The sequence below is a fragment of the Panthera uncia genome, assembly GCF_023721935.1.
Source record: "Panthera uncia isolate 11264 chromosome C1 unlocalized genomic scaffold, Puncia_PCG_1.0 HiC_scaffold_4, whole genome shotgun sequence".
NCBI lineage: Eukaryota > Metazoa > Chordata > Mammalia > Carnivora > Felidae > Panthera > Panthera uncia.
The window spans coordinates 78,248,075-78,269,081 of NW_026057585.1; the positions used below are offsets into that span (position 1 = coordinate 78,248,075).

Sequence of the window (21,007 nt, forward strand, 5' to 3'; positions counted from 1 at the left end):
TATACAGATTGAAGGAAATAGGCAATCTCACACATGGTTGGTGATGTGGCATCATGCATGGCATAATTCTTATAGAAATCAATTTGCCAGTTATCTATCAAGAATAAAAATGTATAAATTTTCTGACCTAGTAATTCCAATTTAAAATTTTATCTTCGAGTTAACTCACTCATGTGCAATATGACCTATGTGTAACGTTATTAAATGCAGCATTACGTATAATGGCAAAATATTGTGAAGAATTAAAATGTTTGTCATATTATGGTACATCCATACAACGAAAATTTATGCAGTTATGAAAAAAATCAAGAAACCCTTCAAGTACTGATATGGGACAATCTCAAAAATATGTTAAGTGGAAAAGACAAGTTGAAGAACAGTGTGCACTGCAGAGTATGATCTATGAAAAATATCTCCAGAAAGATATCTGAGAAACAGACAACACTACAGGGAGAAATGGGTACTAAAAAAAGGGAAGGAGACTTTTCACTGTACATCATTCTGGTTTTTGAATTCTGAATCAAGTGAATGTTACATGTTCTGATGAAAAAAAATTTTTCTTAGGAGATAAAATTTTGAAATAAAAACAAACATTCCAGCAGAAATACAAAATTCTTTTAGGTAAAACTCAAATTAGCAAGTGTTACATCTCTTTCATTGGATGGATAAACTTTTCCACAATCCCACTGAGTCTTTCAGGTTCCATCAGTTTATTTACCAATTCCTGCTCAATAGCCATTAGGGCTAGGCCACTAAGCTTCTCTTGTCCCATGGTATGACATAAATATGTTTTAAGACGAGGCAGTGTAGAAAATGAGTTTTCGGCACTTGAAGTAACTGGCCAAGACAAAGCAATATATAACAGCTTTGATATGCAAGGAATATTATTGTGAAGACCATGCTGGATAAACAAATAGCCAAGATTGATGAAGTTGATACAATCATAATCTATGACAAAGTTAAGCTTTGCATATTGCCGATAAAATCTAAGTTCTGGGATGATGTCTGCATCAAGTTTATAAAATTCTTGGACATGTTTGGCTGTTGCTTCATTTAACGGTTCATTCCATTTAAATAATAGTTCTGAAATTTGCTTCATTTTGCAATAATCAAACTCTGAAAAACATAATTTTAAATTATTTAATATAGTGTCCAATCCTTGGTAATAAATATTAATTTTATATTGTTCTTCTGTTGAGGTAGGAAAAAAAGTACTATCTGAATTGCCAAGATCTATTGTTTTCTGAATTTTTCTTCTTTTCTGAAAAGAAGGTCTTTCAACTTCAAAACTTTTACTGGTTATTTTTTGACATATTTCCTCTGTTCCATCCCAGATAGTTTTGAAATAGACGTCATTTCTTTCAGATGATAAACATTCCAAAATTGCTTCTATTTTTGAAGACAATGAAAAAATATCTATGGTTTCACTCTGAAGCTCTTTGGAAAGAATTCCTGTAACACTTAACACTCGATAAAGAAATTTCAAACAAAAGATAAATTCAAATTTGGAAACCAATGTTAACAAATCACTCAATTCATCAGCCAAACTTGTATTTGAAGAATGGCTTGCTACAAATTCCAGTGTTTCAATAATCTCTGGAAGACCCTCGATCACTGATAGTAACATACGATCATGGGCTGTCCAACATGATTGTGATGTATGTTTCTTGCATGTTTTGTTTTGACTTAGTTTACAAATATTTTGAAAATGTGCAGACATTTCCCCAGACATATGAATAGTGTTGAACAAAGAGCTGAGAGTATTTAGAGTAATTCGGAGTTCTTTTACTTCTTTACAAAACCTAATTACTGCTAAATCCAAAAAATGGGCATAACAATGTATGTACAAAGCTCTTGGCTCTTCTTTCTTGAATTCTGCTGCAACTTTATTAAATTTTCCCCTCAAATTCATGGTACTATCATAGGCCTGGCCGCATATTTTACTCAAATCAACTCCAATTTGCTGCAGGTAAGTTTTGATAGTTCTATGTAAGTCAGTCCCAGTCATCTCTTCAACATCTATGAAACCCAAGAATCTTTCTTTTATTAAGACAGCCTTTGACATTTTTTGTGGGTATCTTACACAAATGGAAAGCTGTTCTTTAGTGGCACTATCAGTTGTCTCATCACATATTATTGAAAAAGCTGGGGAGACATTGATTTCATTCACAATATCTTGCAGTATTTCAGTCTTTATTATTTCAATAATATCATTTTGAATTTGTGTACTATTATAGAAATCAACTTGTGAATTCAGAAGTCGGAATACTTCCTCTCCTTTATCTTTTGCTCTGATTTCTAACAATTCTAAAAAATTGCCTTTATTCACAGTTGAAATCGACTGATCATTTCCCCTTAATGATAAACTCTGCTTCCCAAGAAATAAAATATTTTCAATTATAAGCTTTAGGTACTTTTTATTTCCTTCCATCTGTTTTGAATGGATAGATAAATTATCATTGACAGCTTCATCACAAAACTGGGATTCCCTCCAAAACTGCAATGACTTCAAATGCATTTCACTTTTTTCATGCTTTCTGAATTTTTCCAGAGTCTTTTTCCAATTAGAAATTCCTTGGGCTGCTAATGATTCTCCTCCACAACTAAAATTTTTTTGGCAGAACAACTGGCATGAGTAACAGAATGTCACATCCTTTTTAATACTGCTTTTCAAATGCTGGAAATTTGAACACCAAGATTTCTTAACACTTCGTGATTTATCTTTAACTTTTAGTACTTTGGATGTAAATTTTGGATGACATAGTCCATCACTTATTTTCACAGATTTCATACTGTATGTAGCATCTTGGTTTGACACTTGATCTTTCTGTACTTCTACACTGGAGCCAACTGCATTCTGACTGGATATTGATGAAGATGGTGAAAGGCTTGGCTGTTCAACACTATTATTAGCAACACCAGTACTTGATTCACTGGGTAAACTCTTAGAAATGTTTGGGAGAAAAAAACAAAAACATTTGTTTGAACAGTTATCAAATGATTAAAATATCAAACATATCTATTCTAATAACACAAGAAAATGAATAGGTACGTTGCAACATGAGCTCCACTAGGGGGAAACATTAACAATTATTTATAACGTAAAGTTGCGATCTAGATTCAACATTAAATGTTCAAAGAATCTTGGGGTGCCTGGATGGCTCAGTTGGTTAAGTGTCTGACTCTTGATTTTGGCTGAGGTCATGATCCCATGGTTCGTGAGATGGAGCCCCCTGTTGAGCCCCTCTTCAGCGTAGAGCCTGCTTGGGATTCCCTCTCCCTCACAGTCTGCCCCTCCCCTGCTTGCTTACGCATGCTCTCTCTCTCCCTCAAAATAAAAAAAAAAAATGTTCAAATAATCTTTTGGTATGTAATTGTAATAAAAATAATTTTTATTGCTCATAGGACTATAGTATTGAAAAAGGTGGGGCGCCTGGGTGGCGCAGTCGGTTAAGCGTCCGACTTCAGCCAGGTCACGATCTCGCGGTCCGTGAGTTCGAGCCCCGCGTCAGGCTCTGGGCTGATGGCTCGGAGCCTGGAGCCTGTTTCCGATTCTGTGTCTCCCTCTCTCTCTGCCCCTCCCCCGTTCATGCTCTGTCTCTCTCTGTCCCAAAAATAAAAAAAAAAAGTTGGAGAAAAAAAAAAAAAAAAAAAAAGAAAGAAAAAGGTAATAAAGAACCCAAAGGAAAAACTATGACTAATAATACTTATGTTTAAATATTCTTAATAATTTCAAGTCAGACCTGAGACTTGGGAAATTGAATATGAATACCAAAAGATGTTTATTGCTCAACTTTTTTGAGTTCTAGGATGAAAACAGGAATGAATGTGGTCATATATGTATATATATGAATTGTGTGTATATACACACAAATATACTTAACAAAGAAAATACAGCATCAAAAAATATTAGGAACAAAACTTACATCTACAATGACATTTGCTGTTACTGAAGAAACTGTATCTGCTAAAATAAAATAGAGTATCATCAATTCAAGATCTTATACTATAATCTACAAAATAGCATCATAAACCACAATTGCTTATTTCGTATCAGACAACAAAAACAAACTTAGAATAGGGGCGCCTGGATGGCTCAGTTGGTTAAGCGTCTAACTTTGGCTCAGGTAATGATCTCACGGCTCGTGGGTTTGAACCCTGCATTGGGCTCTGTGCTGACAGCTCAGAGCCTGGAGCCTGCTTTGGATTCTGTGTCTCCATCTTTCTCTGTCCCTCCCCTGCTCGTGCTCTCACTCTGTCTCTCTCTCTCTCTCTCTCTCAAAAATAAACAAACATTAAAAAAACTTAAAACAACAACAACAAACTTAAAATAGATAGATTCATCAAGGATGGGAAAACAGTGTATATGTCAAATATCTTTATTATCAATTTTACCTTGTGAGACATCAGAGTTCATGATGGGTAGGGAGACATGAGTATCTGCCAGTGACACTATATTGCTTATAATTGGAGTTGTATCTTTCTTTGGAGAAAAGAGCCCCGTTGAAGCATCATGTACCATGGAAACATTTACTGATAAAAATAAGAAGATTTCTCAAAAACCAGGCAGAATCAATCAGAAAGCATTATTTAATAACAAGTTATTTCAACAAACAATGGAAATATCTAATAGCTTTAGGTATTGCTGGATATGAAGTAAGGCTAAGGAATAGGTAGGCTCTTTAGGATAACACATTAATAACCTTAAACTGATAAATTACATTTTCTATTATTTTGTATATTTTATCTTTGCATACAATTTCTTAGTTCTTTATACACCATTTGCTTGAAATTTCAAGCAAATCTTTACATGAAATCACCCACAAAGAAGAGAAAAGAGATTCCTATAGAATCTCCTAATGGGTATCATTTCTAACACTTCCAAGATTCTTAACCCTCAACATGAATGGAGCTAGACTGGTTTCTAAGCTAACAGTGCAGAGATTTCCATCATAAGCCAGTTTACATAATGTACAAGCCCCAGGAGAATCATTCACTTTATTATCTATGTAACTAGCACCAATGGTTCTATAGGAGGCTCTCTGATGGAATACAAAGTTGGCTCTGGGTTATTTGTGCTTTTCTACTAGTGAACTTCAAACTATTTCCAACTAGCTCTACTTCCTGTAAAAAATGTAACTAACTACTAGCCTTGTTTTTACAAAGCAGGGTTGAGTACAAAATTCTATATTCTAATACAACGATTTTCATAAATAAATATTAAGTCTCTGGTGGTGAAGTAGACTTTCTTTTACATAAAACTACTGGAAACTTTTTTTTGCAACAAGTTTTGCATTGTTTTGATTTTTAAGTCAAAAACTTAACCTTGAGATAAATCAAGGTTATAAATTAAAGGAAAGCGGTAATATTCTTCAATAGTTTCTAATCCTCTGATAACTGCTAAATAAACATTACCTGTAGAAGATTCCATCTTAGCTTTATTGTAAGCAGAGAAACAATTAATAGAACAGAAAAGGTCTGTCTTCCCCAAGTCATTGGTGGTCTCAATCATTTCATCTGAGGGCTTCAATGATTTGCAAAGAACAGATGTAAGTGTTTTGGCTGGTTTCTGTTTAGAGATTAAAGTAATATTCATATTCCCGGTATATGATATATATTGTTAACAAGCAAAACATATCCACCATTACTGCTATTAGCTGAAATATAATAAGTAATGATGATGAAGCCCTGTTTTACACTTTCCTAAAAGCCAGGAAAAAAAGGCACTACGGATTACAATGACTAAAATGAGGGAAATAGATCAATCCAAAATATAACTATTTGTGTTATGTCTCAGATATATATTAGTTGCAGCAGTAATATATACGCAAGCAATGAAGGAGGTCACAGAAAATGTTTTTCAATCCAGGCAATCAAAGCCAACTGGATAAATAAATAAAAGCCTTAAAATTATATCTCTTTCCTCAATTCCACTTTGGATATAAACTCAGGGAAGCCTTTTATTCGTGCTAAGGAGGAGCCAGAAAAGGGTGCTTAATTAAGTTATAACATGCTATGAGAATTACTGTTTTTCTAGGCTAACTTCATGGTAAAAATTGCAAGCATATTATAAGAAGGCAGCACATAAGCAGTAAGATGTATAGAATATAGTGCATTCAGTAAGTGTACAAAGGTAAAGGATATAAACTGAGGTTCACCATCTATTGTTTCTACTGAAAGAGGAATCCTCATTCCTGGACTAGGCAATGGTGAAAAAGAACTGCTTTGGGGGACATAAAGTGCAAAGACAATTGAAAATATATAGGTTTTCTTCTGTGAAAGAACAGGATATTGGCAAAGGAATAATGAAACAAAAAACAGAGTCTAACTTTGAAAATTCTTTTACCCTTTATTAGTATGACTTTTTATACTGAGACACCCCTAACAATTCATCAATATTTAACATCAAGTAATAATAGTACTATGTATCATCTGTAGTTAGTTAATTATTCATATGGGAAAAGTAATAATTAATTTACTCTATTAAGATGTGGGGGGAAAACAATGTGGTCAAAGTATATTTATATCAAACAATCCACTTAAAAAAAAGTCACCCCATTTTTAGATTCATAGATTTGAACAATTTTCTAAATCTTTTTTTTTTTAATTTACATCCAAGTTAGTTAGCATATAGTGCAATAATGATTTCATGAGTAGACTCCAGTGATTCACCCCGTATGTGTAACACCTAGCACTCATCCCAACAAGTGTCTTCTTTAATGCCCCCTTACCCATTAAGCCCATCCCCCCACCCAGAACCCCCCCAGCAACCCTTAGTTTGTTCTCTGTATTTAAGAGTCTCTTATGTTTTGTCCCCGTCTTTATATTATTTTTGCTTGTCTAATTCTGGATTACACTTAACTAACAATATGGATTTTCTCCATTATCACTATTACAATAATATCTGATATGCAGGGTGTAGTGTTAAATGGTGCTTTTTAAACTCCTTTACCCAAACCAGCCCTACCCCATCACATAGGCTGAATAACTAGGTACTCAAAACAGGCTCTTAAAAACAGGACAAAGCCTATTTATTGAGTGTGACTGATAAAGAATGAAAAGATGGAATGGCATTTCTTGCCTTCAGAAGGCTCCCATGCCTTCCATTCTCCCATTTCTGGTCCAAAGGCAAGATACTCTCATGGTGTGGACATTCTGTCATAGATAAAAGGTGGCTCATAAATGACCTGTTTGAATTGTTCAGACTTGCTGAAAATCCCATCTTCAATTGCTTATTTTTAAGGAAGAATTTACAGAGATAGGGAGTTGGGTCTCAAAGCATCATCTGAACAAGCAAGACAACAGTCCCACCTCATGAAAGGGGCTCAAACCACTAATTGTGTTAATCTCATTTAGTCCACCAAAGTAGAACCAGCTTCTCTGCTCTCAGAACCAACCACCAAAGGCTCTCCCACCAGAAATAGAAGATTATTTCTCACAGATTCAGATAAGCCTGTGACATTCTTGATTCACTTTAACCTTGCTTAGGGTTTAAGAAAACAGAATTAAAAACACCTTTGTGGTTTAGTCTTACTGACCAGTAGGCTATTGTTATTTCTGCTATCTCTAATCTCAGTTTATAAACAAGCTTCTATCTGCGTGGCTTTTTTTCAAGGCAGATGATCATCCTGAGATATTTTAGGAAAATCTCCATACAGCATTTATCATGAATTGCTATGTAAGGGCAACTGTCAGAAGTCTTTCATTTCATCTCCTTCAATGTGTTGCCAACTGAAACTATTCCCAATGGTACTAAAATCTAATCCCCACATTTTCCTGAAGTGGAACCACTCACAAGCAAACTAATGGAAGGAACTCAATCTTGGATTTTTCATTTAGTCCCATGCAAATTCCAGTGCAGTGGTCCTTATGCAACAGGTCTTTATTTTTACCTGCTTATATGCTGTCATACTCTTTGAACTAATAAAGTAATGGGACTGGCCTTTCATTGGAAGTATATGCAACAGACTAGACAGTGTGATCGTAAGCCCTGCAGTTCTCACAACAGATCACAGGAGGCTGTTCAAGTGAGAGTGAAGAACAGGCATTACTACAAAGACAGTGTTTCACATTCTGATATTTTACTTCATACTGAATCTAGGATTTAAAAGAATTCACTAAAAATGCTAATATTTAAGCAAAATAATCAGAATCCTTAAAGTTTAAAAAAAAATTACAACTTACAACAGTAGTCTTCTGACACATGCTGCACTTGGTTAAAATGTTATTAGTACATATGGCAACAAATGCTTTTCTTTTTTCTTCATATGATGAAAGACAAGACTGGCTGCAAAAATTTTTGCTAGAGTCATCCAGCTGGACGCTGATCACATCCTTTAGATTTAAAATGTCTCTGAAAATAAAAACAAGGGCACTATTAAACACTTTTATAAGTTAAAGCACACTCTCAGGTAACCCTCTCCCGTTTCACCTACTTGAGGAGTGTGCAGCAGCAGTAATAGCTTTGAAATAAGAAAACCTTTGGTATTTAGTTCTAGGACTTACATTCAGTAGTGATGGATAAGTCATTTATACTCTCAAATGTTAATTCCCTCATCTATAAAGTAGGGACTATAAATTTTTTTGTAGTTTTTGAGAGAGAGAGAGCATGAGCTGCAGAGGGGCAGAGAGAGGGAGAGACAGAATCTGAAGCAGGCTCCAGGCTCTGAGCTGTCAGCGCAGAGCCGGAAGCGGGGCTTGAACTCACGAACCATGAGATCATGACCTGAGCCCAAGTTAGATGCTTAACTGAGCCACCCAGGTGCCCCCAAAGTAGGGACTACAAAGCACATCTGAGAGTGTAGTTTTGAGGACTACCTAGTCTGTATTAGTTAGTGCTAGTCATAACAAAATGATGATGAGAAATCACATATTCATTCCTCACCAAATTTGGAATCTACAAAATATATCAAAGTACAGTCTACAAAATTCCAGAGATCCTCCAGAGACTTTCAAGGGGTTCACAAATCAAAACTATTTTCATATTAAAATGTTATTTGTCTTTCTCGTGTTAACATTTCAAGTGATGGTGTAAAATCAACAATGGGCCACTGCAATTCCACTCCTAGATATGCACCCCAAAGAAGTGAAGGAGTACTCAAAAAAGGATAGACACATGCATGTTTCTAACAGCACTATTTCAAATAGGTAAAAGATGGTGCCAAGATGGCTCCATCAGTAGAGCATGCGATCTCTGGACTGTGGGTTCAAGCCCCACGTTGGGCCTGGAGTTTATGTAAAAAAAAAAAAAAAAAAAAAAAAAAGCTAAAGGATGGAAACAGCCCAAATGTTCACCAATGAATGAATGGATGAACAAATTGTGATATATCCATACAGTTGAATATTATTCAGCTGTAAAAAAAGAACGAAGTACTGATATACATGCTATAACATGGATAAACCTTGAAAACCTTATGCTAAAAGCCAGACACAAAGGGTCATATGTTGTATGATTCCATTAATATGAAATATCCAGAAAAGATAAATCCCCAGCAAGAAGACAGACTGGTAGAGACAGAACATTTTACTTTGGAGAACAGAAATATTTTGGAATTAGACACCCTGAGTATACTAAACATTACTGCAATGGCTTTTTGTTATGTGAATTTCACCTTAATAAGCTGGGAGGGGAAAAAAAGGCTGGATAAAACGTTTGCCAGAGCCTTAGGCAAATTAAGGCACTTGCACCAAAACGTCCTAGTATTTGTTATTCACTGCCATACATTCACTGTAAAAATCAATTTATTAAACTTCACCCTTGACAACCTCTTTTCAGTATTCTGTGATGAAATGGGACACAGGCATAAAGTACTTCCCCTGCACACTAAAGTATGATGGCCGCCTCAAAGAATATCTCATGTGGGAATGTTAAAGTTACAACCTAAGGTAGCTACTTTTTTTGTGGAACATATTTTCACTTGAAAGAACAAACTATTATCCAGAAGTGAGTATCTGATAAATATTTTCTCAAAAATGAATAAAGTAAGACTGTAACTTCAAGATAAACTGGCAGTATTCATTGCCAATGATAAAATTTGAGCTTTCATTGAAAATTAGAATTTTCAGAGGTGCCTGGATGGCTCAGTTAAGCGTCCGACTTCAGCTCAGGTCATGATCTCATGGTTTGTGAGTTTGAGCCCTGTGTCGGGCTCTGTGCTGACAACTCAGAGCCTGGAGCCTGCTTCAGATTCTGTGTCTCCCTCTCTCCCTGCCTTTCCCCCTTTCACGCTCTGTCTCTCAAGATAAATTAAAAAAAAAAAAAAAAAATTGAAAAAAAGAAAAATTAGAATTTTTGGGGTGCCTGGGTGGTACGGTTAAGCCATTGACTAAGCAAGTCAGTTAAGTATCGGACTCTTGGTTTCAGCTCAGGTCATGATCTCAACAGTTTCGTGAGTTTGAGCCCCATATCAGACTGTATGGTGACAGTGTGGAGCCTGCTTGGGAGTCTCTCTGCCCCTCCCCCACTCGTGCTGTCTCCCTCTCAAAATAAATAAATAAGCTGAAAAAAAAAAAAAAAGAAAATTAGAAATTGGAAAATCTGCCACCTCCAATTTGATTGCTTCCCAATAGTTAAACTTTCCTGATGAGATTAGTAGTGATGATGAGGATTATTTTTGGGGGTGGTGATTTTTTTTTTTTTTTTAGCAAATGTGATTTTTGAAATATTGCATAAAGAAATATGTTAACATTTAGAAGATCTGCATAACTCAGTGAACCATTATTTCCCAAATTATTATACCAGGTAACAAAAATCATTCATTTATGGGTAAAAAAAACATTCAAAGTACAGACAGACCAATGATTGTAACCTAACAAGACCAATGAATTTTAACCAAACAGTACAAAAAAATTTTGATATGGTTTCAGATTCTACATTCCAAATAACCTTTAACAATACTTGGGTGGAGTGCCACAGAAGAGCACCACAAAATCTAAAAGGCTATTAAAACACTCTTCCCTTTTCCAATTACATATTTGTAGGATCAGTTTTTTTTCACACTTCAGCTAAAACATTTTCCAATGAACTGAATACAAAGGCAGATATGAAAACTCAGCCAGACATTAAAGTGGTTTGCAAAATAAAATCATGCTTACTAAATTTTTCTTAACATTTCTTCTCATCAAATTAAAAAACATATATGGCTAGTTTTCATTAAAAAATATTATTTATGTAGGGGCATCTGGGGGGCTCAGTCAATTGGGTGTCTGATTGTTGATTTTGGCTCAGGTCATGATCCCAGGGTTGTGGGACTGAGCCCGTCAGGCTCTATGCTCAGCATGGACCCTGCTTGAGATTCTCTCTGCCCCTCTCTCTCTAAAATGAATTTTAAAAAATATTATTTATGTCAACATGCACTGAGTTATTATTTTTAAATGACTGTTTTTAAATAATGAGCTTAAAAATTTCTCCATTTTAATTTCTAACACAGTATATATTAGTAGATATAACCTATGAACTAAAGCTCTCTGTCTCTTCAATAATTTTTAAGAGTGTAAAGGGGTCCAGGGACCAGAATGTTTGAGGACTGCCAAGATACCTGGCTACTTAGAACCTTCAGAATATCAATCATTCAGTGTAATAATTATCCAGATGAAATACTCCTGAAATCAGCACTATTTTAACACTTCAACATTTACAAATTTTTAGTGTATTATGATCTTGCTGCCTCTTAAACAAATGGTACCAAAAATAACAGGTTCATTTCATGAACCCCAATCAGTCATTTTACTGGTTTAAGATACAGTTCTAAATGCAGTATCTGAGTTGTGCTATCCTTGTATTTCATTTGACAAAATTTTTCTAGGTTTCACTGTGTGCCAGCTAGTGTTTAGGCACTGGGAATATAAACAGGAGTATGATCTGGTTCCTAATCTCAAGAGGTTCACGGTCTAACCGGGGCAATATCAATTTTTTAAAACATTAATGCTATGATTAATATTGTGGGAATTATGAACACTACTGAAACACAGACCATGGAACAACTACTCCGAGTGGTTGGGAGTTAGGAAGAGAGGACGGAATGGTGTGCGAATAGACAAAAGGTAAAGATATTGGAGGCAGACCTTTAAGACAGAAATTAGCCAGATAGAAAGGGAGGCAGAAGAAACTGCATCGGCAGAAGCATGAAGTCTGAAAACGCTTACTGGTTTTTACTGCTACCAGCATACTAGATTGCTGGTTTCTAATCTACTAAGGCCTCATAAATAAAAAATAAAAAAATGAATTTTCTTAAAAGTGCCTACAATTAGCTTAAACTAACTCTTAAGCATCGGAATGAACAACTTTCCTATATATATAAGTGTTACAGCATTAGTGCACAGGGATATTCTGAACTCTGTTGGTTGCTTTCAGGATCTCTGGTTGGTTCCACCTGGGATACTAAGGTGCAGAAACAAGAGTTCTTCAAAAGAAGTCTTCTCTAACATAATTTAAAATGTCATTTTCAAAGCTAACTTTCATTTGGTTCATAAAACAGAATAAAGATTGCAATAACTCAAAACAGATTTTAAATCACTGCTATAAAAGAAACTTCAACAAGGACTTATAATTAGCTAAAACTTGAGAACTACGTATTAATGCAAGATGCTAATAAATGTGAAGGAAAAAAAATTTCAAAATAAGCACAGGTTACTCTGAAAAATGGATGGACTCTCCTAGCCTAAGCACTACCACCTTTCCACCAACGTATACAATAGTATTTTGCATCAAAAAAAATTCTGTATTCCAAAGAAAGTAAAACTTGTTTCTTGTTTTTGCTCATACTGGATTTCTTTGCCTTAGAGAACTTACTATATCTTTCCTGTTTCAGCCTTTTCAATCTACCTGGGAGATGTGCTGAAGATGTATAATGGGCCAAAATAGTAACATGATACCTTAACTTCTGAGGGCCTCAGTTTCCTCAAAACCAAAAGAAAATGTTTGGACTGGATGATCTCTAAGGTCCCTTCCAGTTTTATGTTTCTGCAGAGAAAGAAAGCAGACTGAAGAAAAGTGCCTTACAGCCCTTAGCAAAAAAGAAAAAAGACACAGTATTGAAGGGTTGAAAAAGCATAAGAGAAAGGTCAGTTTCAGGGTCTAAGACTTGCAGCAAAGGGTAACACCAAAGCGCCAGCCAAACAAGGAGCTGAAGCAACCAATAAAAAGGATTTGTAAGTTTGTTAAGAGAGTAGTAATAGTAATAATTAACATTTACTGAGTTCTTATTACATGCCACTATTGTTCTATCACTTAAATCTATTATTTAATGCTCATAATTCTTATGTACATTGAATTAAACAGATGGGAATACTAAGACAGAAGTTCTCAGTGCTTTTCAAACTTTAGCATTATATACGTATCATCTGGGGACAAAAGCATTTCTGATTCAGTGGGTCTGGGTGAGACCTGAGATTCTGTGGTTTTATTTAACAAGTTCCCAGATGATACTAATACAGCTGCTATAAGATACAAAATATAACCATAAATGGAGAAAGCAAGATTCAAATTATGGCAATCTGATTCCAAAATAAGACATCTGAAAGGAATTTATTGTATTTACAAGCAAAACTGGTGACCTATGTGTTTTCTTCATTCTGAAACAAAAACATTTAAAATTTAGCAATAGCATTTCAATAGCGTTAACAAACCAGAATATTATGATAGGAGTCTCAAAGCACACTGATCTACATATCAGGGTAGAGTTCAAAGTTCTGGACATTTTCCACTAATTCATTATGAAATTAGTACTACTTCCTTTCTCTGCATCTAAATTGCCTTACATATGTAAAAATTAAAAAAAAAAGTTAGCAATAAAGACCCCGACAGTAGCTCACAGAAATCTTGAAAAGATATCTATCCATTTATGTTTACCTGTGACTATTCGATTTTGCAAAAGAATCAAATAACTTCATTACAAGAGAAACATTATATAATTTTATACCTTGGAAGATCCAAATAAACTGTTATATGATTAATGTGTTAGTGCATCCTATACAGTTAAATGATAAAATAGAATGGGCATATAATAATCCCACTTATAGAGAATTTCGACTAGAAAGAAAAGTAAATTTCAGAAGTCACACTATTTAAAGTTGAAGAGAACTAGAACTCCCTATGTTTTAATTTGTGCAAATCTCTCAATAAAAAAACTATTTCTGAAGAATCTAATAAAGGAAGTGAAAGCAGAAGCAGCTTCTTTTCACTAAATCAAGGTGATACTACTTCAGAAAAAATGAAAATGTAGGTAATTACAACCAAGACTGATCGAGCTCTATGTAGGGGAAGTAAAAGTGGGCATAATTTAGAATTATATACTTTGAGCAGTTTGAACAAGTTTTCTTGGGAAGAGCTGGTGAATTGGCAGATGAAATGTATTCGGTGATACAAAACGTGGAGCAGAAGAGCTGAGTGGACCCCTTCCTCTGATAAGCAGTTTGCCCCTTCTGAAGAATTTTTTTACAACCAGAACAGGAAACCTGAATAGCTGTGGTTGAAACTGAAGGAAGCATTTTATTCATGCCAGATGATGTCAGAGAAAGCTGAATGCTTGTAGTCAACTGTGGAGCTATAAACACAAAACAGGAAGGAAGAAAATTAGTATTTACATAAAATTAAGTATGCATTCTTTCATTTTCATTTAGAGGTTATTTCTCCTGGACGTGAAACCCAAAACAAACAATGCACACTATTCAAACATATTCTAAAAAAGCAGAATAAATTGGCTATTACATTTAGAATAAAGTGATTCTATTACCACTGTCTGAAAATGTAGTATTTATTTTCAGTTCATTCTCCTGAGTTTTGGGCTGCTGGGCTTGACAATACTCCTAAAAAAGAGATGAAAATAATGCATACACTGTGTATAAAACCAGCAGTTATTCAATAGAAAATGATAAATTATGTTTAAGTCTGTTCAGTGAATTGTATAATTAAACTGAACCATAGTACATAGGTGAACACTCTCCTTTTGGTGATCTTTGACTGACAACACCAATAAATCACATTATGTGTAATCATAACTAGATGTGACTTCAATAGTTTTTGTTCACACAGCCCTTCAGGAGCTACTACAAACAGAGGAGACACACTCAGTAATGACATCTATTTTCCATCCTTGTTCCAGTCATTAATAGCTAACTGTCTTCATAAAGACCATCAACACAAAAGTTGTTGGACTGGCCTAAATGAGTCTTACAGAGGAGGATGTTTCAGAGCAGCAGACAAGCTATCTAAATGTGATTTATGTGTTTGAATGTCCATAGACTGAGGAAGCAACAGATACTTCCTAGATGGACAACATTCCCCAGTGACATCAAGTCAATGAGAGTCATATCCTTACTTGATACTGACTTACTTTAGGCTATTTCTAAACTGAATATTAGAAATAAATTAAAACTGGGGGCACCTGGGTGGTTCAGTCGGTTGAGCATCCGACTTCAGCTCAGGTCATGATCTCATGGTTCGTAAGTTCAAGCCCCGCATCAGGCTCTGTGCTGATGGCTCAGAGCCTGGAGCCTGCTTCGGATTCTGTGTCTCCCTCCCTCTCTGCTCCTCCCCCAATTGTGCTCTGTCTCTGTCTCTCAAAAATAAACAAATGTAAAAAAAAAAAAAAGTTTTAATAAAAAAAGAAAGAAATTAAAACTGAATTTACTTTTTATTTCATTAGAAATTTCAGCTGGTTCATATATAAACATTCTAAGGAAAATTTGGCCCTAGTACAGAATACTCACAGCTTGAATCAGTTTGTCACTTATAGGTTTTTTAGGATATATCTAAAAAAGTTTAAGAATAAACATGAAACTAATTTGGGTAAGATGATTACAAAAAAAATACAAAATTCTAAGGATTGAAAATGTACTAATTCTACTACTTCAATTGAGTCAGTAGCATAAAAACATACAATTAGTTACTCGTATGGTTTCTAGTTAATAAAAATGAAAAGAAAAATGTGTTACCCTTAGCTAGGCCCATAATATCCTAGGCAATCCTTGTATCAATCCAAAAACCCAATTCCAAACATCTATTCTTCTCTCAAATCATATTCTTGCATATAGTTGTGATGGCACTTGACACAATATACTTTATATGATTTGACCAACTACTTTAGGGAAGATAAAGATTTAAGATTCTCTTTTCTAAGTTTATTTACTTTGAGAGAGAGAGAACACGTACATGTATGTATGAGAGTGAGGAGAGGGGCAGAGAACAAGGGTGAGAGAGAATCCCAACATGTGGGGCTCAAACTCACAGTGAGATCATAACCTGAGCCAAAATCAAGAGTTGGAAGCTTAACTGGCTGAGTCACCCAGGTGCCCCAAGATTTAAGATTTTAAACCCTTAGGGGCGCCTGGGTGGCTCAGTCGGTTGAGCGTCCGACTTTAGCTCAGGTCATGATCTCACAGCTCATGAGTTTGAGCCCCATGTCGGTCTCTGTACTGAGCTCAAAGCCTGGAGCTTGCTTTGGATTCTGTGTCTCCCTCTCTCTCTGCCCGTAACCCACTTGCATTCTGTCTCTGTCTCTCTCAAAAATAAACACTAAAAAAAATAAAAAGAAAATTATTTTTAAAAAAACAAAAAAAGAAAAAAGATTTTAAACCCATAAACCAGCATCTGCATAACTGGAATGTACACTTAAACGCTGTTCTAGAAAAAAGAAAATAAAGTAGAATACTTACCTGTGCATTGTCAGGTTCTGTCTTAATTTCATCCAGCTGCCCCAGTTGTGGTGCCACTGCTTTGTCACATTCGCTATCTATCGGTGATTCTTTCATCTTAGTATCTGATGCAAAGGAATCCACTAGTTCCAAACTAATGAATTTCTTCTTGGGGAATAGTATCCAGGTTCCTAACATAAAATATGAATTAATGGACAGCCTGATTTTAAAATTAGTCCTTTTAAATATGGTAGGTTTCTGGAAACACAAAAGGTCTTTAGACAGCTTGGACTCAAGGTTCCTTCACAGTACCAACACTGGCTTTCTTCCCTTCATTCATTCACTATTCCCCAATATAGCTTTGCTGTATAATTCTCTGGTAGACATATCTATGCTTTCTTCTGGGACTAGTCCTCTCCACTTCTATTCTCCCAGGCCTGACTATAGCATAAACCACCAAACTCACAAGTTTACTTTTAACTTATTAAATAGTCTTAGGAGGGGCGCCTGGGTGGCTCAGTCGTTTAAGCGAACGACTTCAGCTCAGGTCATGATCTCACGGTCCATGAGTTCGAGCCCCGAGTCAGGCTCTGTGCTGACTGCTCAGAGCCTGGAGCTTGTTTCCGATTCTGTATCTCCCTCTCTCTCTGACCCTCCCCCACTCATGCTCTGTCTCTCTCTGTCTCAAAAATAAATAAACGTTAAAAAAATTAAAATAAATAAATAGTCTTAGGAAATGTAAAGTCTTCTATCCAAGGTTAATCCAAATACCTGTACTCACTACCTCTCCCCCAACACTGCCTTCCTATAGAGCCAGTTATTATCTGTATCTTCAACTCTACTTCCCCTCCTTATTGGTTCTTCACATATAAACATTCAAATACATTCAAGGATCCAACTTTTAAATTTTTTTTAATGTTTATTTTTGAGAGTGAGAGACATAGAGCGTGAGCACAGGAGGGGCAGAGAAAGAGGGAGACAAAGAATCCAAAGCAGGTTCCAGGCTCTGAGCTGTCAGTATAGAAGGATCCAACTTTTAAAGCTATTGCCCTCTCTCTGACTACTCCCTTCATTCATCCTTGAAATTCTCCCTTTCCTTGAATCCTATGACTCCAAGACCTATTTCTCCTATCTCTTTGCTGGTCTTCTTCTCTTTAAGTTTATTTATTTTGAGAGAGAGACAGAGAGCATGAGTGTGGGGAGGGGCAGAGACAGATGGGAGGGAGAGAATCCCAAGCAAGTTCCACAAGGTCAGCAAAGAGCCTGCTGCAGGGCTTGATCTCATAACCCATGAGATCATGACCTGACTCAAGATCAAGAGTCAGATGCTTAACCGCTGAGCCACCCAAGTGCCCCACCTTTTAAATATGTTTTGAATCTATTTTTCCATTACATTTCATGCCTGCCTTCCTCCACCCCCATGAATGGATTTCTTTTTGGTAACTAGATAAGATAGCTAAAATCCAAAATCACAATATAAAAGATTGTTGCGCATTCAGGCTTAAAAAATAATTCCAGGGGCATCTGGGTGACTCAGTCGGTTAAGTGTCGGACTCTTCATTTCAGCTCAGGTCGCGATCTCACAGTTTGTGAGTTCAAGCCTCACATTGGGTTCCAAGCTGACAACGCAGAGTCTGCTTGGGATTCTTTCTCTCCCCCTCTCTCTAGCCCTCCCTGGCTCAAGCCTGCACTGTCTCTCAAAATAAACTTGAAAAAAAAAATCCATTTTACAGCTTTTGAAGAACTAAAAGTGCCTTTTAAAAAATGTTTATTTATTTTGAAAGAGAGAGAGACAGAGCATGAGCAGGAGAGGGACAGAGAGAGAGGAAGAGAGAGAATCCCAAGCAGGCTTCATGCTGTCAGCACAGAGCACGACACAGGGCTTAACCTGAAAACCATGAGATCATGACCCGATCTGAAATTGAGTCAGACGCTTAGCTGACTGAGCCACCCAGGTGCCCCCACAAGTGCCTTTTGATTGCTCAGTCCTGAGGCTCCTTTTTCAAGGACAGACTGGTTCCTTGTATCGTCTTTTCTCTCATCTGAGATCTTTTCCCCACTTTTCTGGTAGCTTTTACTAAAATCCCTTATCACAAAGCAAAGAATTAAATGAATCCTTCAGGCCTGTGAAGTAAAATAAAAGCTCTTATGGCCTCTGCCCAGCCCATACCAGCAAAGTAAAACTCACTGGAAATTAACTATTAAACTATCATTCACCTGAAAGAAAATAGGTAAGTCTAAAAATAAATTAAAAACAAAGCACCTATCGGGGCGCCTGGGTGGTTCAGTCAGTTAAGCATCTGACTTCAGTTCAGGTCATGATCTCGTGGTTGGTGAGTTCAGGCCCCACATCCAGCTCTATGCTGGATAGCTCAGAACCTGGAGCATGCTTCAGATTCTGTGTCTCCCTCCCTCTCTCTCTGCCCCTCCCACTCGCACTCTGTTTCTCTCTCTCTCTCTCAAAAATAAATAAAACATGGGAATGCAAGCTGGTATAGCCACTCTGGAAAACAGTATGGAGGTTCCTCAAAAAACTAAAAATAGAACTACCCTATGACCCAGCAATTGCACTACTAGGCATTTATCCACGGGATACAGGTGTGCTGTTTCTGAGGGACACATGCACCCCAATGTTTATAGCAGCACTATCGACAATAGCCAAAGTATGGAAAGAGCCCAAATGTCCATCAATGGATGAATGGATAAAGAAGATGTGGTATATATATACAATGGAGTATTACTCGGCAATCAAAAAGAATGAAACCTTGCCATTTGCAACTATGTGGATGGAACTGGAGGGTATTATGCTAAGTGAAATTTAGTCAGAGAAAGACAAATATGATATGACTTCACTCGTATGAGACTTTAAGAGACAAAACAGATGAACATAAGGGAAGGGAAACAAAAATATATAAAAACAGGGAGGGGGACAAAATATAAGAGACTCATAAATATGGAGAACAAACAGAGGGTTACTGCAGGGGGTGTGGGAGGGGGGGATGGGCTAAATGGGTCAGGGGCATTAAGGAATCTACTCCTGAAATCATTGTTGCACTATATGCTAACTAATTTGGCTGTAAATTTAATAAATAAATAAAAATAAAAATAAAAAATAAAACATTAAAAACAAAAACAAAGCACCTATGAGCTTTTGCATCTTGGAATCCTTCCAATGTGTCAGTCATCACACAAATATGAAAATAATGGAAAGCACCCTGAAAGTGTAATTAATCTGTAACATGTTTCTGAAGCAGGGGAAAACAGTATAGAACTGTTGGAAAAACAAAAAGAGCAAAAAACACATATGAATAATAAATCCAGTACTTCCTTTTCCAACAAGATGCACATTAATGTAAAATAAGTCCTAGAAACCCTTTTTTTTTTTTTTAAAGATTTTATTTTTGGGGTGCCTGGATGGCTCAATCAGAGCATGTGACTCTTCATTTCGGGGTTGTGAGTTTGAGCCCATGTTAAGTGTACAGATTACCCAAGCTGTACCCAAGAGACAGATGCTGAACTGATTGAGCTACTCAGGTGCCCCCCCCAAAATCTTTTATTTTTAAGTAATCTCTACACCCAACGTGGGCCTTAAACTCATGACCCTTAAATCAAGTCACATGTTCCTCCAACTGAGCCAGCCAAGAATTGAAACCTTTTTTTTTTTAATGTTTATTTATTTTGGGGAGACAGAGTACAAGCAGGGGAGGGGCAGAGAGAGAGGGAGACACAGAATCTGAAAACAGGCTCCAAGCTGTCAGCACAGAGCCCGAAGCAGGGCTCGAACCCACGAAGTGCAGGATCATGACCTGGGCTGAAGTCGGGTGCTTAACTGACTGAGCCACTCAGGTGCCCTGAAACCTCTTTTTAATATAGTCTCTCACCTGCCCCAACTGGGGCTAAAAAAAAAAAGTTGAAGAGAATTAATTGTACTAGGCTCAATGTGGCACATATTCCTGATGGTTAATACTACTTGGTAATAACCAATTAAAACATTTTAATTTAAACCAAAGAGGAATAGAACATGAAGCAAAAAACAAAATTCACATTAATTTTTAAAGTAAAACAGGAGACTGCAAAGAATTACAAGCTATTAGGAGTTATTTCTAGACATACAAACAGACCTCCACAGAGAATGTATGTACTTTCCTCCTGGAAAATTGGTACAATACGGCTTATATAAGCTTGATGCTCCAAATTGCTTACCCTTAATCTTTTAATTCTTCCCCAATATATTGTGCTCATACTGTTCTCCTACCTGTAAAGTCATTTTTGCCTATTCAAATCCTACTCAGCTTCTAAACCAACTCAGCTCCAAGTTTTATCAGATTGGTAAGAATTAAAAATAAAGCTGATAGGGGTGCCTGGGTGGCTCAGT

The 21,007-nt window shown here is 36.3% G+C and overlaps 1 protein-coding gene across 1 annotated transcript in view; it reads right to left on the reverse strand.

The window, feature by feature from the left end:
- Window positions 1–593: 593 nt before the first annotated feature.
- The window catches only part of ZMYM1 (zinc finger MYM-type containing 1), a 25,619-nt gene continuing 5,205 nt past the window's right edge, over window positions 594–21,007 (reverse strand). The window contains 10 exon segments of the mRNA XM_049618756.1: window positions 594–2,944; window positions 3,927–3,964; window positions 4,396–4,533; window positions 5,416–5,569; window positions 7,893–7,974; window positions 7,976–8,097; window positions 8,185–8,353; window positions 14,294–14,543; window positions 14,733–14,805; window positions 16,654–16,823. Coding sequence (XP_049474713.1) covers window positions 644–2,944; window positions 3,927–3,964; window positions 4,396–4,533; window positions 5,416–5,569; window positions 7,893–7,974; window positions 7,976–8,097; window positions 8,185–8,353; window positions 14,294–14,543; window positions 14,733–14,805; window positions 16,654–16,749 — 3,423 coding nt within the window. The 5' untranslated portion in view covers window positions 16,750–16,823 and the 3' untranslated portion in view covers window positions 594–643.